The sequence below is a fragment of the Mauremys mutica genome, chromosome 11 (assembly GCF_020497125.1).
Source record: "Mauremys mutica isolate MM-2020 ecotype Southern chromosome 11, ASM2049712v1, whole genome shotgun sequence".
In the NCBI taxonomy this organism is placed as follows: Eukaryota; Metazoa; Chordata; order Testudines; family Geoemydidae; genus Mauremys; species Mauremys mutica.
In genome coordinates, this window is record NC_059082.1 from 83,042,828 (window position 1) to 83,061,228 (window position 18,401).

The window sequence follows — 18,401 nt, forward strand, 5'->3', positions numbered from 1 at the left end:
CTCTCCGAGATCCTTAGGTTAGAGCTGTTGTTTTTATAATCCTAGAAGCTTCTTAAAGGAGCCTCCAGGAATTAGGTACCCAAATCCCAATTATATTCACTGGTGATCGGGGGCCCCTTTGAAAATCCTAACTAGAGATGTTAGAGCTGGGGAAAAACCCTACTGGCTTCTAGAGCCTGCTCTAAAGCTCAGAGGTCACTGGAGTTTGGTTCAGGCTCCTGGCCAGGGCAGTACTGAGCCCTACATTACTAGTCTGTTTCCCCCCTAGGGCTTTATCCATTGTTACCCAAGCCAAGGAATGGGGCTGCCATCCTGTCTCTGGGGCGAGAGCGCCCCTCACCTCACACTGAACAAATGACGTTTAAATCATGTCACTAATGCGGCATTAAATTGCTATGCAGAACCATCCAGTCCTGTGTAATGAGGCTGGTTCCTTGAGCCGGTTCCATCTGTGCAGGGGGTGTCTCTGTTTGAAGTCAGCAGGGTTACGCCAGTGCAGATTTAGGGTCCCTTGTCTCTTTCCCTTCTGTATTCAGGACTGTGCCTAGCTGTAAAAGCAATTCCATCAGAGCAGTAATAAGACACCTTGAAGTGCTGGCTCTTGTGGGTTTGTGTTTAAATTGCAACCTTAGAAGGTGGAGCATTAGCATGCATGGAACTGCCTAGCTGCTCTTGCGATATTTAGTCAGAAAGAACAAGCAGACAAGACTGATAGCGGTGGACAAACTGCACATGTTGGTTTTTCGGCTGTCCTCGAACCCAAGATGTGTTCCTGGCCACTCGCATGCTAGGTAGACTTTTTCTAACTCAGAAATGGTGCATCGTGATTGCTTAGAGTTTTTTTAATGACACCGTAATTGTTACTGCTACTAATTTGAGTGGATCTAGTGGGTAAATTAATTTCTTTCTGGCTCTTTCCCTTGGGGCTTTTTAATGTTGTTTAAGATTTTTTGTTTGTTCAGTTTTTAGAGAGATACATTTAGCATGTCACATGACTGTTCACTACAAAAAGTAACTGGTTCAGAATAGACCCTCCCATCCCCACTCTCCTGTGAGATAGGGAGTGACTTTCTGGCCCCAAAGAAGTCAATGGGAATCTTGCCTTTGACTTACTTGGGACCAGGATTTCACATTGGATGCTTATTTGAAGCTTAACCCAACCCCTTGAAGATTCCGTCTCTGCCATCTCTTCCAAACTCAGTCACATCCTCCTCCATTTCCCACAACTTCAGTCTTCTCTCCCTTGCATCCCAGATCTTTCCTTGACTCCAGTTTTGCTGATATCACATCTATGGGTTGGGATCTTTCACTCTCTCCAGCTCTTGAGCAATCTGTTTTACATCTTCCTGGGTTTAAAGGTGCCCCAGAATGCAATGCTTCTGCTCCATTCCCACCAGCCCTAGGTCAACCTAGAGCTCCTGTTGTATGCAGAGAACATCTGGCCCAGCCCAGCTTACTTAGATCCAATGTGACGATGAAATGGACTTCAGGGGAGGCTGGAGACCTCAGGAAGGGAAGTTGGGAGGGAAGAGCGTGAGATGGGGACTCAATTTACCTGAACTTTTCCAAATTACAAACAAAAGCTTGGGCTTAGCTCTAGTCCGATATTTTCCCTGAATCCCTTCACTCAGCCCTATAAGTGGGATTTGCCGAAAACCCCACTAATTTCCTTCTGGCTACTTTATGCTTTTTGCCTAGTGGGTCCATATGTTGACTGGGCTCTCTAATGGTGCTGTAAAACAAATAATTAAACAAAACCTAATATGAACAGGAGGAAAGAAAGAAAAGCTGTGTGCGTGTGTGTATTTGTGTGTGTCTAAGTAATTAGAGCACAGGTAATGAAGTTGTTGGAGCAGAGAATTGAAAATTAAAAAAGTTAAAAATCACTTGATCTCCCCTATCAAATCTAAAGCTTTTCATTGACTCCAGGCTTACTCCATAGATATTGTAGGCGACGCACAGTGAGTTAACTATACTATATCTGTGACCTCAATTTAAAAAACACAAAGAAGTCAGCAAATCCAATTCTTCATAATGGGCATTCTCACGAGTTTCCCCATCAGCTCAGGTTGGGCTTCACACACAGTCATTGTTGCAGGTCAAATTGGCCATGCGGTAGGAACAGACCTTGGTTTTTACTAATCTGTTCACTTTCCATAACGGATGGATGGATGGACAGTGGGTTATTCCCCAGCTGCTCACTTCAACGACTCTTTGTGTGATTGGTAACTTAAATCACATGGTATCGTTTCTACTTCCTGATTGGGTGACTGGAACATGTTTTGAACATAAGAATAGCAAATATTCTTCCTTCCACATGAGCAGAGCTGCTCGTGTGAAGAGAAATCGGTTCCCACTCGTTTGTGCCGAGGGAAACCATTCGTGGGAATGAGCACAACAGCAAGGTACAGGAATATGGTCAAGTCGAATACTCGGGAGTGCTTTTTTACAGTATTTAACCTGCTCTAGGTTTACCTTTCCTCTCCCTGACTTCCTTGTGTGCTCAACATCAGCAACTGCCCAGGCCCCACGGAGACTCTAGTATGGTTTAGTGCCTGTCAGCTACAGCTGCCGTGATTGTCCACCATCAGATCCCATTTCCAGTTTACTCTGAGTGCAAAGCAACCTGCCTGGTTGAAAATAAGTCTTGTGGTCACAGGGCCCTTCGCCCGGTGCTCGGGAAAGGCTCTCCCCTGATTACATAGAGACAAACAGAAATGCCATTTTTGTTTTCCAAGGCTGTTTACATCTTGGCATCCAGTCAGCACCAATAGTTGCAGAGCATCGCTTGAGCCCCGTGCTGCACCCTGATGGGGAATGGGAGAGTCAGGCATCTGGGGTGCACAGTAATGAATTCCCTCATGGACTTGGGTTAGAAGAGACAATTCAGTCAGATGCTCCACAGACCTGAACCCACCTGGGCAAACCAAGCAGGAGCAGCAGCTCCCGGTACGCTTTTATTCAAGCCCCGGCAGTTTGTTTCCAAGAGAGCTGCGTGAACACTCGGTACGCAGCCCTTAGGAGTAGGGTTTTGATCCCCTCAGTCACCACAGTGAATTCAGTTTAGCTCCTTGGTTATCCACCAGTATCTGGGAGGCTCAGATGTCTGATATGTTTTAGCCTGCCACATTAGGGGTCCAGACTGGCAGCAGTAGCTGTGCCACTGTAACCCTGTAGCGTAGACACAGCCTACAGTACTGGAAGGCATTTTTCCCGTTGCCGTAGGAACTCCGCCTCCCTGAGCGATGGTTGCTAGCTTGATGGAAACATTCTCCCGACAACCTAGCTGCGTCTGCACTGGGCATAGCTACGGTGCCGAGGGGGGTGGATTTCTCATACCCCGGAGTGCTGTAGCTATGTCAACCTAAGTTTTAAGAATAGATCAGGCCTCAGTCTCTTCTGCAGAGCTGGAAACCCTCTGCACTGGCCAGCTGGGAGCTTCAGCGTGTAGGTACATATGCTTGGAGTGTGTGTGTGATTTTTCTCTTTGCTGTGCAGAGACCACTTGCGTCTACTAGTTGCCCTGGCCTTCCGCACACAACAGGCTGAAGTGAAGTCCAGCAATCAGTTAATAACGAGCACCGCTGGCCACTTAACGTGGCAGGTTATTTGCTGCTCACAGTTCATTGGAGAGGCTGTGATAGGGCAAATAATTTTGTATTTTGTATTTTTTTTAAATAAGGAAAAAAGGGTGCTTTGTTGCCTGTGTAGCTTGGATTTATTACAGCCTTCTTTGCCAAGTGCAGAGGAATCCTTGCGGAAGAGCAGGAGGAGCGGTAGCATGGCCTAGTGGATAGGCTGCTGGCTTGGAAGTTAGGACTCCTGGGTTCTGTTCCCAGCTCTGCAGCTGGGCAAGGCTTTTCCCCATCTGTGCTTGTTTCTCCCCCTCCCAATGTGGCCTGTCTAGTTTATTTACAGTGCATGCCCTTTGGGGTTAGAGGGACCATCTCTCCCTATGCACAGCACCCACACGACGAGGACCCCATCTCAGCCGGGGCTGCTACACACTCCCACAATATACGTAAGAAAAACAGAGGCAAGTCTGGGTTAGGGTTCAGAATGAAAACTCTTGCCTGGCCCCTTTGGGCAGTGAAATTCCATGTGCTGGGGGTGTCTCCCCCATAAACCTTCCCCAAGCAAGCAAACTGAAGTCAACGGAGCTCTGCCTCTTTGTTCACAGGGGGAGGGACTGGGTGACCTCCTGAGGCTCCTTCCAGCCCTATGTTTCTGTGATCAGCTGAGAATCTGGTCCAAAGGCGTGCCAGTGTAGGCCAAGGCGAGCGGACGGAAAGCCAGGGAGATAAGGCCACAGAAAGTATGACCGTGCCGTTGCTTTGTGGGGCAGTAAACGTGGTTACACTGATTTTTACCATATCAGTTTACAGGACTAGAATTAATTAGCTTCCGTAAGTGACTTGACTTTTGTGTGTGGGGGCATATGTGCATCTAAAGGTTGGTTCCATGCGGCGATCAAGGCGTATCTGAAAAGAGTTCAATGGCAAATAAAAGTTACCTGCCCTCAAAGAGAGAGAGAGAGAAACGCTTTTATCCTTCTCCCTGGGGAGACACCTACCATAATGGGAAGATGCAAGAAACTGCTTGATGTAGCACAGGAAGTTTGGCTTTGAAAAACAAAAGTGAATCCAGTCAGTTACAAATGCTTGACTAACTCTATGAATCTTGTCTGGGGCTATTCATCAGGAAATAAAAATTGAACTTTGTTTTCCATAACCTGCTGCGTCTAATGTCCCAGTGAGAAGCAAACTGGTTTTGGATAAATAACTTTCCTCTCTTTGGAGCATGTTTCATCCAAAGTCCTCAACTTTAGTCGACTAAATGCTCACAGTTCCCATGTGAGGTAGGTAAATATTTCCAATCCCTATTTTAAAGGTGTTGACATGGAGGTTCATTGTCATTATGGGACATGCCGAGGGACACAAGGAGCCAGTGGCAAAGTTTGGGACATGTCCCTGGAGTCCTGGTTACCAGTCTGCTCTGCTAACTGCTAGATGTTACTTCATCGTAGACCTGAACTTTCAACCCAAGATTCTGAGTCAAGCCTGGGGCGTCGTCTGAAGCTCAGACTCACTGGATGCGCGTTTGGGGCCATGCCCAGTCCCCGTGTGACTCGCTGAAGTCAGCGTAGCGGTGCTGGAGGTGAATTAGGATTTTATTCATTTTCAGGCACTTCTCCACTTCCTGCCTTTCAGCAAGACGTGAAGCCACAAGGACCAAACTACCACAGTGGGGTAACTGATGCAGTGTTTGTGACCTGCATGGAATGGGAAGCCAGTAAGAAAGGGAAATCAATAAATCTTTGTAAACTCCACTGGCAATGGTTATAAGAATTCTGAGATCCCAACCCTCAAGATCTTAGTAAGATTTGGCAAAGGGCTGTTTAAATGGGTGAGAACATGCACGGTTACTTCGGTTAGGATGAAAATACAGAGCAGGTATATAAACCCTGCCCCTCTGGGGCGTGAGCCAGCTGCTCACTGTCTGAGGAGAGGAAGAAACTTCCGCTGTGGGCAGATTACTCCATAATTGTCCATTATGGGCCAGATTCTCAAAAGGGCTTAGCATTGGAGCGTGCTGAATGCTGAGCTCCTCTGAACATCTAGCCCTGCAAAGCCATCTTTGTCCAGTTCTGGTACCTTCCCTGCGACATCTGGTGCTGGCCACTACCAGAGACAGGATCCCAGACTAGTGAGGCCACTGGGCCATATTCTGATTCCTTTGTTCGTGTGGGAGAATCCGCACCCATGACCAGGGGCAGCTCTAGGTATTTTGCCGCCCCAAGCACAGCAGGCAGGCTTCCTTCGGCGGCTTGCCTGGGGAAGGTCCCCGGTCCCACGGATTCGGCGGCACGCCTGCGGGAGGTCCGCCGAAGCCGCGGGACCAGCGGACCCTCTGCAGGCAAGCCACCGAAGGAAGCCTGCCTGCCTCCCTCGCGGCGACCGGCAGAGCGCCCCCTGCGGCTTGCCGCCCCAGGCATGCACTCGGCGTGCTGGTGCCTGGAGCCGCCCCTGCCCATGACCCTGATGCACAAGTGACCTTGGACAGTCAGGAGTTCTCCTTTAAGAGAACCCCTGAGGACAGCTGCCTGAGAACTCTGCAAGATTCCCTCCTGGCTAGTGCTTTTGTGGGGGATTGTCAGCAAGAGGCGCAGAGTTACACAACTGCAGAGTAATGAGTGCAATCAGACAGCTGCTTGTTCTCCAAGAGAGAAGTTTGGCATTGTGGGATTGTGAATCTCACTTGGACTTGAATACAGCAAATCTGCGGCGAAATCGCCCTGTGCCAAAGACACAGAACAGGAGTTTGAGGGACTGGTTTCTTTGCCAGACGAATACATTTATTCTCTGTGTCATATAAGAGCAAAACAGTTTCCCTGATTAGAGCCAGGAATTGCTGGGAGGTTACATACAGCCTTGCACATGTTGTTCTGCCATGCCAATATCCACAGTGCAGAGTCCCATAAAGCCAGTGCATGAAAACACTCCCATAACCCCGAGGCATGAAATATACAACTTAGTAACGAATAGCATTTAATCTTCCTGCAGTTGCTGACCCGTTCCCCACAAGCAGAAGCTGTTGGGATAAATTTGAGCCTTTTAAACTGATAAAACTGCAAAAGTTGTGAGGCCAATTGATGGTTAAGGTGGTGGCTGGGCTGCATCTCACATGGATGCTGTTTCCAGTGTGCGGAGGAATCCTCCCACACGAGCAACCTTGCTGTGTGCCAGTTCAAAGCATTGCTCCCAGAGGAGGGATTACTTCGGAGAGCTGCTTGGAGCAATAAGGACTCCTTTGCATGCTTGTTACTCTTGCCTGAAAACATTATCCCAGGCCGTGAACAGAGCAGGATTCTCAAAGGCAGCACATGGCGACAAGCTCCCCCCCAAAGCCGGCACAGCTGCAGATTGCTTGGCGGGCCCTATACAAAATAAAGAGTTGGTGTCAGTGAAGTTCCTAGCATGCAGCAGCCCCTGTCCTACAACCACGTTCCCCGCTGGCTGCTTTGCTGTCAGTCTCAGCAGGGAGGCCAAGGACCAACGCACTCTCCCACCCCTCAGGAAGGTCCGAAGTTGCAGGAAAGGCTGGCAGGGGATGTCATGGGGGAAGCTTGCCCTCTTGCTGGGCCTGCTCTCTGGACCCACACGTCTCGAGTGGCACCAGCCGTCAATTTAAACTAAAATGTGTTTAGTCCTGCAGCACCTCGGCACACTGATGCCTAATTACGGCTTCCTTGGCTTTGCCATCAAGGGGTCTGTAATTAATACCAGCTGGGTTCCAGGCCAGCAGGGAGAGTGGAATTGAATCTCCCAGGTTAGTTCCTTTCGGAGAAGGCTTAGTGTAGTGCAGGGGTTCTCAAACTGGGGGTCCGGACCCCTCAGGGGGTCACGAGATTATTATGGGGGGGGGTCATGGCCTCCATCTCAAACCCCGCTTTGCCTCCAGCATTTAGAATGGTGTTTGTTTTTAATTTAAAAGGGGGGTCGCAGACAGAGGCTTGCTATGTGAATGGGGTCACCAGTATCAAAGTTTGAGAACCGCGGGTGTAGTGCAAGGCTCCGTTCAGCAGAGAACTCCAGGGCTCTGTCTCTCCGGGTTCCCTTTGACCTGCCTTCCCCAGCTCCCGTTAGATCTCTGGGGCACACCCAGCCACGTCAGTGCACGGAAGGCCGGGTCTGCCTTAGCAGCATGCTGCCCCTCGACTCGCTTCTCCTCTCCGCCCCCCCCCACGCTAAAGCATCCTACTGGTTCCTGCCTGCCCTAAGGGGGCTTTTTAATGGCATGGATAATAGCTGCCTCCCTGCTGCTGATGGAGATGGCGAGGGGTGGTGAGCTGGGATTAACTGCACACTGGATCCGTGGCGTACGGCTTGCAGAAACGATGCCCGTGAGCGAGGCACAGTGAGACGATAGACATTCCTCCAGCTCTCCTAGGGACCGTGGGGAATAGCTCCCAAGACGGGCATTGCCAGGCTAAGCTAATGCTAACTGGCACAGTACGGGCGCTGAGATCCTGTCGTTCTCCGTAGGCCAGGGGCGCTCAATGGCAGGGCACAGTTCTGACCCCTCTGCCCTTCCCATATGGCTAGATGGGAGGGGGGGGTGGTTGCTGGTGGGGGGAGTCTGTTATTGGAAAGGGGGCCCTGGTGTGGAGGAAGCTGAGAACCACAGTCTTACTAAGTATAGAGGAGGAATGTGGCACTGTGGATACCAAATTGGGCCCAATCCGATATCCCCTACTTGTGCCGTAGCCCTGTTGGAATCGTTGGCTCCTGAGCAAGCCTGCAGGATTGGGCCCAGAGTGCCAGCTGTTGCCTTTTGAACGGTCTGCTCGGGTTCTGCATCCTTTGCGGCTGGAGCTCTGCGGCTGGCTCTGAACCGGGCACTTCAGATCGTGGTCCCCATAACCCCAAGCGCCAGCATCAGGGTCAACGATGGGAACCACCGCTATTATTGTTACTTGCAGCGGCATGCAGGTCACCCCGCCATGCCCATCTGGCATGGTGCTGCAGGTGAGCCCCTGCCTCAGTTTCCCCTCACCTGGGGTATAAACAAGTTAAAGCCGGCCTTTCTCGTATTCAGGCGCGCCCTCTTGAGGAGGTCTCATTTATTTATCAGGAGAGGATAACACAAAAACCTAAACAAAAGTGAGACTCAACTACTCCTCTGGATTAATCAGCTTTCTGTCTCTCCCCGGAGCCCTCGCGGGCTGAATGCCCCACCTGCACCGTGGGCCTTTGCTGGGCGGTCGGCCGGACACTAGGCTTCTCTGACAGTGTGTGGCTCTTTGCTGAGCCAGTCCCCAGCACCTCCCCTGGCGGTGCTGTACCCAGTTTATTCTCCTGGGATGCTATAGTCCCTTGCCTGGGTCTGCTCCTCTCGCCATCAGCCTCTGCTTGCCAGGGAGACCTGGCTTCCCTGGGGAGTCTCGCTCCTCAGGCGTTTCCCCTATTTGGGCTTCCTCGCTGCGCTCTCCTAGGCCCAGGGGTTCCCTGACTAACTGCCACCCAGGCATTAACTACTCACCGGTGGGTCTGGGTCGGCTCATTCTCCATCGCGGAGCTTTTCCCAGGTGGGCTGGGTGCCTGAGCCCCTCTCGGCCAGCAACCCTGTACCATTGTTATAAGGCTGACAAAAGGCTCTAGCCAAGATCGGGCACTGCACGTGCTCCCTGCGAGAGGCAGGGACTCGCCCAGCATCACAGAGTCAGGAATGGAACCCAGGTGTCCTGACTCTAGCCCAGAGCTCAGGCCACTAGGCCACACTGCACCTCGACTAATTGTCTTCCTGCTCCTGGGGCTGGGCAGGGTGGTGATGCCCAGGATGTGTGTGGTGTGTGTAGTGACGAGTAACAGGAGCTCTGCTGACCTCTGCTCTTTCAGAAGCTGGGGGACAGGGGCCCACGGTGTGTTTGTCCGTCCAGGATTCTTGCATGATGAAATGCTGACTGGCTGGCAAGGCCGCGCACATGGCGCTGTGCGATTCCTGTACTGCTCTTCTTCTTCTTCCCTGGCAGGCAGCCTGCTGTTGCCAGAGGGCATTTGTCGAAGAGCTGTGCCAGCATCTTGAACATCTGTACGTCCTCCGCCAACATGCAGCCAGCGGCTCTGCTTGTTTATCAGAACAACACGAGGCTCGAGATTATGGTCCACCCTTGCAATCCATCCAGAAAACAATTGTTACTAGAGTCAGTTAATTTGCCGAGTGGTGTGTGATTGCTTTAGCCGACAGAACCTTGTTACCAACCAATTATATTACAAACACACAGAGAGAAAACACCTTCTCTGAGAAATGAGTGAACTTGTCCTCCAGCAATCGCGGGGCCCGGAACAGACTCTTCCAGAGAGCTTTTCACTGAGGCAGCTGTCTCCTCCCCAGCCACCGTGCTCTCTAAGTGCACGCAGGCCTGAAACTGAGTTCCTGCTGGGTATTGTGTGTGACGCCAGCTTATGTAGCCCTTTGCCCACCCCGATAAAGGAGGCTGCGGATTCACAATTTAAATGGGAAACTTGTCATCTGCCTCCCTCCTGTCTTGGCGGCCCACGTCGCGGCTGGAGAGCGAAGTGGCGCCTTTTCAAGGGGATCCGTATGCTAGCAGATTGCTTCGCCTGGCACTTTGCTGTGGAGCCAGGGGGACTGTTAGAAGGGGCACTCTCAAGACACAGCTGATGCCTTACATTATTAACGAGGAAAGATTTTTTTAAAAATCAAAGGCGCTTCTCACTGGAGCTGAGGTTCACCCTGGTTTTCTATTTGCGAATAGTTCACAAACTGTTCCTACTTTCCATAATGGCATGGCTGGTCGCGATGGTCCCTTCTGGCCCTATGAATCAGTTTTAAAAAGGGGGTACCAGTAGGGTGGTATCCACCAGTGCCCTCCACTTTGGATCCTTTTCCTCCCCTTGGGCTGAGCTCGCCCTGGTTTGTTTCCCTTGGGGGCATGCTCTGTAAACTGTGATATGTAACCCCTGTGCCGGACAAAGACTGACTCCTTTTTGGGGGGTTCTTTTGGAGACTGGGGGTAGATAAGCTGCTGGCTTTGGTCCACTGGGTAGTGCACTGGGCTGGGACTCTGCAGGCCTGGTTTCAATTCCTGGCTCTGTTACTGACCTGCTGTGTGACTGTGGGCAAGTCGTGTCTCCTTTGTGCCTCAGTTTCCCCTCCTGAGTCTGTCTGTCTTGTCTTTTTGGAGTGTTGGCTCTTTGGGGCAGGGGCTGTGTTTTGCAATGCCTAGTGCAATGGGACAGCTTCTAGGTGCTGTGCTACCAGCCAAAGGTGCCCAGAGTAATAGAGATGTGGGGGGGTTTGCATGTTTTTATTATAAATTTAAATAAAATCTATTGACAAATCTCAGTCTGTGGGCTGTTCTAACCTTTCGCTTGGATGTGTCTTTAACTTTTCATTATAGATTCATTCGTTCATTGTGGTCAGAGCCATAAAGGGACCATTATGATAATTTAGTCTGCCCTCCTGCATGCCCCAGGCGTAGAATCTCACCCATCAACCTCATAACTTCTGGTTGAGTTTAATGGAACTTTACACAAAAAAATCCATTCTTGATTTAGAGATTTCAACGGACAGAAAGTCCACGCCAGCCCTTGGGAAGTCATTCCAGTAGTCAGTTACCTTCACTGTCAAAAAAATTATGCTTTATCTCTAGTCTGAATTCATCTAGCTTCGGTTTCCAGCCCTTTGATCTCGCTCAGCCTGTGTCTGCTACATTAAAGAACCTTCTGCTAAATCTTCTCCCCGTGTAGGTACTTATGACCTGTGATCCAGTCACCTCTTAGCCGTCTGATGGATAAACTACATAGATTGAGCTTTGCGGTTGTGTGGGTTTTGAATCATTCTTGTAGCTCTTTGCTGATTCTTCCCAATTTTTCAACAAGGAGATATCCCCACCCGCTTTTCTGTGGGCTTAATGGGATTTTAAGGTGCCAGGTCAGTGCAGAGTCATATTGTGGTGACAAAGATTTTCTGAACACGTTTTTCTGGATTCAGTCTCTGGATACTGAAGGAGATTAGTTTTTTTCATAGTGTGTGATTGATATATCCATGACATAGGTAATCTGGACATAGAACATTCTGCTCCTTGGTTCCAACTGGTTCTCCTTAATCAGGAGAATAATGAAGGATCAGTAGTGACTAACGAGCACCCATCTGAGATGAATCCTTCTTTGGACCATTGTTGGCTGAATGCTCCCAAGCACTGAATAATAACAGTGGAGCAAACCAACCACGCTGTGTTCTATCAAAATCACTTTTTCTGCCACCTCTGCTTCTCACTGGTTAGTCTGTTGATTGTACTTGATAATCTCACCCATCTTGAACTGTGCTCTGCCCTGAGGTGGTTTCCATCTTGGACGGGCTGCTCAGGGGGGCTCTGAATTCTAGGCACTGGTCTCTGTGCCGCTCCCCCCACAACCCCGAGATGCTCCTATCTTCTCTGCTCCTCACTCCCTGCAGCATCTGTGACTTGCTCAGCACTGAAAGTGTCCAACTGAACAGCTGGGGCAGGCAGTGCAGAGGCTGGTGCTTCCCCTCCCCAGAGGCAATGGGAGCAGCGTGGGAAGGGAGCAGAGCCAAGGGGAACGCCCGCCAAGCAAGGGAGGGATGTAGAGCAGGGCTTGGGGTGCTTCCTGGCCCCTTCCCGCAGTCGGCCCATCCTCAGCCAGAAGGAAGAGCGTCCTTTTGCTTCTGAAAGCAGCTCATTCCTTTCATACGTGAGAGGCGGTACTTGGGACTCAGCCAGTCACCTCCAGTCATCCTAACCTCTCACCTCCTGGTGCCTCCTCTCCCTGGGGCTCTCAAAGCACTTTACAGACTGAGTCCTGGGGAGGGGGTGACTTTCCCCAGTGAGTCAGAGGCAGAGATGGGACTAGAAGCAGGTGTCCTGGCTCCCAGTCCCCTGCTCAAACCACTAGATACACTCCCTCTTCATAACCGTCAGGCCTCTTCGCCCTCACCCTCTCCCTGTGCAGAAGTGATCTGACAACAGGCACTCGAGGATTTGTCCTCTTGCTGCATAGCAGCCAGGAGAGACGCAGAACTGCACCGCTCGGCTCCCGTGAGCTGCCCCTTCCCAGCAGGCAGTTTAGATGTGGAGATAAAGTTGTTATGGTTTTGTTGATTTGGTTGATCAGCATGGCACAGGGTGGAAGCAGCAGGGACTGCCATAAAAAGGAAATAGGAGCATTAGAGTCTCGTTAATTGCTAGGATGCATCAAAAAAATGGAGAGCGGTGCTGCAGCCTGTCTGCTGTCGTGCGCAGCAATAATGTTTGTGTAAGGGGAGGGTTGGGACGGTGTCGCTAACCTGCGAGTCAGGAGGAGAGTGGAACTGCTGCTCATCAGTGCAGATATAGCACGGCCAGCAGCAATTCCGATCCACCCTCAGCTCAGCACGTTTATCTACCTTGGGTACCGGAGCATCTGTGCACCTCACAATCGTCCTCCCAGCACCCCTGTGCTGTGCTGTTCTCTCCATCCCCTATGCGGGACAGGGTAGATCGCCTGTCTGGTCCCAAGTCTTGCAGGTCTTTCGATTCCCAAGCTTGCACCATAATCTCTGGCCCATCCTTCATCTCCTTAAAGTTCAGTCCAGCACAAGGGCAGCACGGAGAGACAGTGCAGAAAGTCTGACTGCTTCATCTCATTTTCTTATTGATTTTTATGGTCCAAATGAACAAAAAGGAGAGAGAGAGAGTGTGTGTGTGTGTGTGAGAGAGAGAGAGAGAGCATCTCTATGTTTGACGAAGAAGCAAAATTGGCAGGAAAAGAAGTGATTTTTACGTTTCTAAGGGTGGTTACTAACTGGATATTTGTAAGTAATTGGCTGTATCTTTTTTAAGCCATTAACACCGCATACTGTAGCTCATTAATTTATTGCCAGAGGTCCTCCAGTCAGAGCTATGTGCAATAGTATAAATTAGCACCAGTGATACTGGAGTTTAAGTTGCCAAATATGTACCTTGCAGTAGACATTGACATTGAAAATGATCTTCTAGTTGCACCACAATATAAATTGTTTCCACAGGTGATTTTTATATAACAGAGGAAGTTTTTAAACAAGCGCCTGAGAACTTATGAATAAAAAATAACACCTGCAGCTAGGAGAGCAGTTACCAGGACTCCCCATCCTCATGCTTCAGGGCAGACGTTGATCAGCAGCTGGAATCGGAGAAATTCCTTCCCCCATATGGTGCAGTTAGTGCATTTTAGATCGTTGATATCGTTCTCCAAAGCATTTGTCATTGGCCGCTGTTGGATGCAGGTTCCTGGGCTCGTTGGCCCATTGGTCTGCTCTGGCACAATGGAAAGTGAGATACCCGGGCTTGGGATTTTGAACTAGCGGGTGTCAGTCTACTCAGTAAAACTCGGGGAGAGGGCAGGCTCGATGGACTGTCGGCTGTTCTGAAATGGCAGTTGCTAGGTTTTTAAGAGCTCTGATAGGTGTAGGAGATGGATACGAAGAGATGTTTTCTCATTTGTATTCAGACCTCCATGCCTCCCAGTATATCCATCTATTTGAAGAAAGAATCAGATGAGGGCCTGTCACCGTGGGCATTAGACACAAACGATCCTCTGGGTTCGGCCTGTCTGCCAGTCCCTGGTGCAGTGACACCCAGAAACAGACACTAGTGCGGTCTCTGGAGGGCTTCGGTTTGAAGGTGGAATTTTAAAACTCTGGGATGGGCCCTGCCCCTTGAAGGGGGTCACTAAACTTATGAGCAAACTTTCGCTAGCATTGCCCCACCAGGTGGGGGTCTTTTGAGAGGAGCTGGAGATGCGTATACACAAGGGCAGCACGAGTAAAAGAGAATTGTAGGAACACGAGTCTCGTTGGTGAAACATTTGTGCGTCACCTGGCCCGATGGGGTGGGGGGGGGCCTGTCGGCGCTAGCTCAGTGCAAATACAGAGTAGCATCGCTCTAGGTAGACAGGTCTGTGATCACAGCCTTCAGCAGTGAAACCCGTGCTCCCAGTTACAGCCCCCTGCGGACTCCTTACCCAAATAATGATGGGGAATCGCTCTCTCTGCAGTGCTTGTGGGAAAGAGCCACCTGAAGGGCCGTAGGATTTACCAACTTCCCCCCAACCCACAGTCGAGGGGAGGGTGGAGAGCTGACAGTCCGTCCATACCTCGCTGAGAACTTTCCAAGAGTGAGGTCAGGCCAACCCTCCAGCCAGCGGGCTGGCTCTGCCCTCCTTTACGTGGCTCTACCCCATAAACATCGCTCCTGATTTGCACCCTCTCCAGTGTCCTCTGCCTGCCAGCTAGTGCCCCTCAAGGCGTGCAAAGCCTGGCGGCATTGGTATCTCTGGTCACGGGGGGGGCTGTGGCAGCTTTGAGAAGGGCTGTCAGGGAGGAAATCACCAGTTAATTTCCAGAGCCCTAGAGAGTGGGACCAAATGGGCAGGTTGGAAATGGAGGCCTCTGAGCCCACCAAAGCAACATTTTATTTGGGGCGCAACAGCGGCACGGTTAAGGTCGAGCTGCTGCGTGCGGTCACGCTTCAGGCAACTGCCATCCCCGCAGTCCTGGGGAGCCTCTCCAGAGCAGCAGCGCCCCAGGCTGCCACTGGATTTCAGCTGCATTTTGCTAACTTGTGGTCAGGGAAGCTGCAGCTGGAGTCGCACTCGTTTCCCTTTTCCTGCGGCTGGTGCAAAGTGCCTGCTCCTCGGGGACATCCCCAGGGAGAGGCGCTTGCGTCCTGCTGCAAAGCCTCTTCAAAGGGGATGGTCAGAATTAATCTGTCTCAACAACCTGCCCGTCTGCTTTAGCGGCTGCCAGTAGACTGGTTGGGTTTGTCTGTAGGTGCCCAAGACTGGCACGGAGCTGGGGTTGGTTTCCTCTCCGATGTGTGCATGTCCCTGCTGCTGAAAGAAAGTGCCTGCATTCGGGTGGAAAACGATCATTTTTCATATTTATTCTCTTGTTGCAGTACGAATACCCCAAGTGTGACTGTGTCGCTTCTGACACATCTGTCAGGTTTCCTAATCATAACCAAGAGATCTCTCTACACTGGGAGCTGGACGTGACTTTGGAATAGCTCCTAAGATGGGTCTGTTCCATGGGGGAAGTGCTGATGAGCTCTGCCAGGCTTTTGCGCTGCAGAGGCACATTCTGAGCAGGGCTGGGCGAGTTGCAAATCTTGCTCTATGGCAGAGGAAGACGGAGGCCGTGTCTGCCTGCAGTGCAAGGTGTGGGTCAGAACACTCCCAAGGCAGTGAGAGAGGGAGCAGGGCCTAGCACTGTCTATACAGACCCAACATGGATTATATGCAGCCATTAGCTGCACAGTGCACTCTGCACCTACTGTCATCTTAACCACAGCGGTGGTGACCCGCAGAGACTCCAAACCCAGCATGCAGTGCTGTGTCGTGATTTGAGCAGCCAGGCCTCCTGGCATGCTAGGCTCTGTAGGCTGAGGACCCTCATCTCCATATTAAAGACATGGACTTGTTCTACTGACAGATTTCTAATGCATCCATTGCTAAGGCACCACCATACCCCTTCCTTGGGCACGGAGAGAGCATCCATGCTCTATAGGACAGGAGGAGTTCACCTCCAGGATGTCCATGCAGGCCTAGCCGTCCAACCTCTCCTGTTCTTTAAAGGCAGGTGCTGAAGTTTTTGGATTCCTGGCCCATGACTTGGGGGGAGACTCGTGATTGACACTGCTCCTCAGATGGTCACTAGGACATCACAGCTGCAGGTCTGACAAGGTCATGCCAGTCTCTCCTGTGACCAGACGTCTGAAGGTGTCCTGGGCCTGTACTTATGGAGTAAAAGGAACGAGGAGTGCTTGGGGCACCTTAGAGACTAGCAGATTTATTTGGGCATAAGCTTTCGTGGGCTAAAACCCACTTCATCGGATGCATGCAGTGGAAAATACAGTAGGAAGATATATATATACACACAGAAAATATGAAAAAATGTGTGTTGCCATACCAACTCTAACTCTTACGGAGTGTTTTCACTGACACGTCTCATTCGTGCCCACTTCAGCAGCTAAATTGATACATCTCTGGATCTTCCCCCGGTTCAACACCCCAGCAAAGAACATGCAGCCTCTGACGGTCGTGACCTTGTTTGTAGCCTTGCGTTTAATATTATGCGTTAACACCATGGACTGTGCTGTAGGGGCAGTGCTGGGGCAGGCTTACCAGGAATGGAAGAAAAACTTCCTGTTGTGGCCGCAAGGACCTTATTGAGGATCAAATCTGACAGCTCTGTGTTGGCTGAAAGCTGGTGTAATGCAGATGTATTTGCTGGTGGTGCTTTGAATGCCCTCTAGCATGTGTTCTCCAGCACACAAAGCACGGGAGGAATGTGTAATGACTTCTTCCCTCCTGGGAAGAAGTTTGGTACGATCTCCCCTTTGTCGATGGGGAAGCAGAGGTGTGAGAGCAATGGCCCGGTGGCTGAGAACCCAGAACTAACTCCCAGAATGTGCTGGCAGGAACAGTCTTTCTTTCAAAGGGGTTGAAAAATCAAGGTCCTGACTGCTGACTGCCTTCATAAGTGTCAGTAACCCCACTGCCCTGCTAACTTCCACTCTGAACAATTACATTCTGCCTCCCTAAAGTTCTCTCTACCTTATTGTGTGGGGTTGACGTACACTGCTGAACCATTGCTGTGTTCTTCTCCAGCACTGGCTGCAGCGATCTCTCTCCAGGCATTAGTTGGTAAAGTGCTTTGGATGAAAGGGGCTGCATAACTGAAAGGCTGATGTTTAGTCAACACAATACGGAGGTGTGACAGTTACCCAGGAAAATCTTAAGTATTTGTTGGCCAGTTCCGTACAAACTAATAAAATGTCAGTGCAACAAAACAAGATGGGGTAAATCCACTGCTGATGTAACTCTGTCTAAATCTGTTTTGTACAGAGGATACATTTTTCTCATCATTCTTCTGTTTTCTCTTTCAGAATAAAGTCTTAAATGTGGATGCAGTGAAGGTAAAGCTGCAGGTAAGTCCCTGACCCGTGTTCATCTGAACCTGACCTCGTCCATGTCAGCTTGCTGGCTGTGAGACTAGTGCTGCTGGCTATGGTAACTAGAACCCCATAAATTCCCATGGTTGATCGAGGGCTTCATGAAACCCTTCTGCACTTCCAAAAATGTTTAGTGTTGGTTTGGGTTGGGTTTAGTGTGAAAGGATAGCTTGTTTGGGTTGTTAAACATCTTTATTAATTACCTGGATATAGGACTAGAGAACACACTGATCACATTTGCCGAGGACACCCTAACTAAGCTGGGGGTGTTGATAACACTTTGGAGGATAAAGCTAAAATTCAGAGGGATTTTGATACATTGGAGACCTGGGCTGTAGACAACAAAATGAAATTCAACAAAGGCAAATGTAAGGTGCTGCACTTAGGGAAGAAAAACCTTATCACAAATACAGAATGGGAGATAATTGGCTTGGCAGCACGGCTGAGAAGGATCTAGGAGTTGTGGTGGATCAGAACCTCAACATGAGTCTGCAACGTGATGCTGTTGCAAAAAAAGCAAATGCATTTGTAGGTTGCATTAACAGAGGCATAGCATGCAAGTCACAAGAGGTGATAATACCACTCTACTTGGGGCTAGTTAGGCCTCTGTTGTTTAAAAAGGAACACCCCACCTCCCCTGTCGCCACCACAGCATAGACCAGGAGACCATCAACCAATCACAAGTACACTGGTGGAGAAGGACATTGCAGACCTCTGAACTCATGTAGTGGGGCTGAATTCAGATCTGCTCAGGCTGAAGAATTCCCAGCAAGGTTGGCTTTTGTATCTGTTGGGCTTTCTTAACCCGGTTCCCCAGCATATGGTCTCCTCAGGGAATTTGTAAGGAACGTACCAGAGTGCTCTCTCCCGTCTGCAAGCGACTTTC

The 18,401-nt window shown here is 50.2% G+C and overlaps 1 protein-coding gene across 3 annotated transcripts in view; it reads left to right on the forward strand.

Moving 5' to 3' along the window:
• Positions 1 to 18,401, forward strand: part of RAB26 (RAB26, member RAS oncogene family) — a 191,169-nt gene that overhangs the window by 109,840 nt on the left and 62,928 nt on the right. For all 3 annotated transcript variants that reach the window (XM_044979688.1, XM_044979689.1, XM_044979690.1), the window contains one exon: positions 17,450 to 17,491. In XM_044979688.1, coding sequence (XP_044835623.1) covers positions 17,450 to 17,491 — 42 coding nt within the window. The remainder of the gene's footprint in view (positions 1 to 17,449; positions 17,492 to 18,401) is intronic.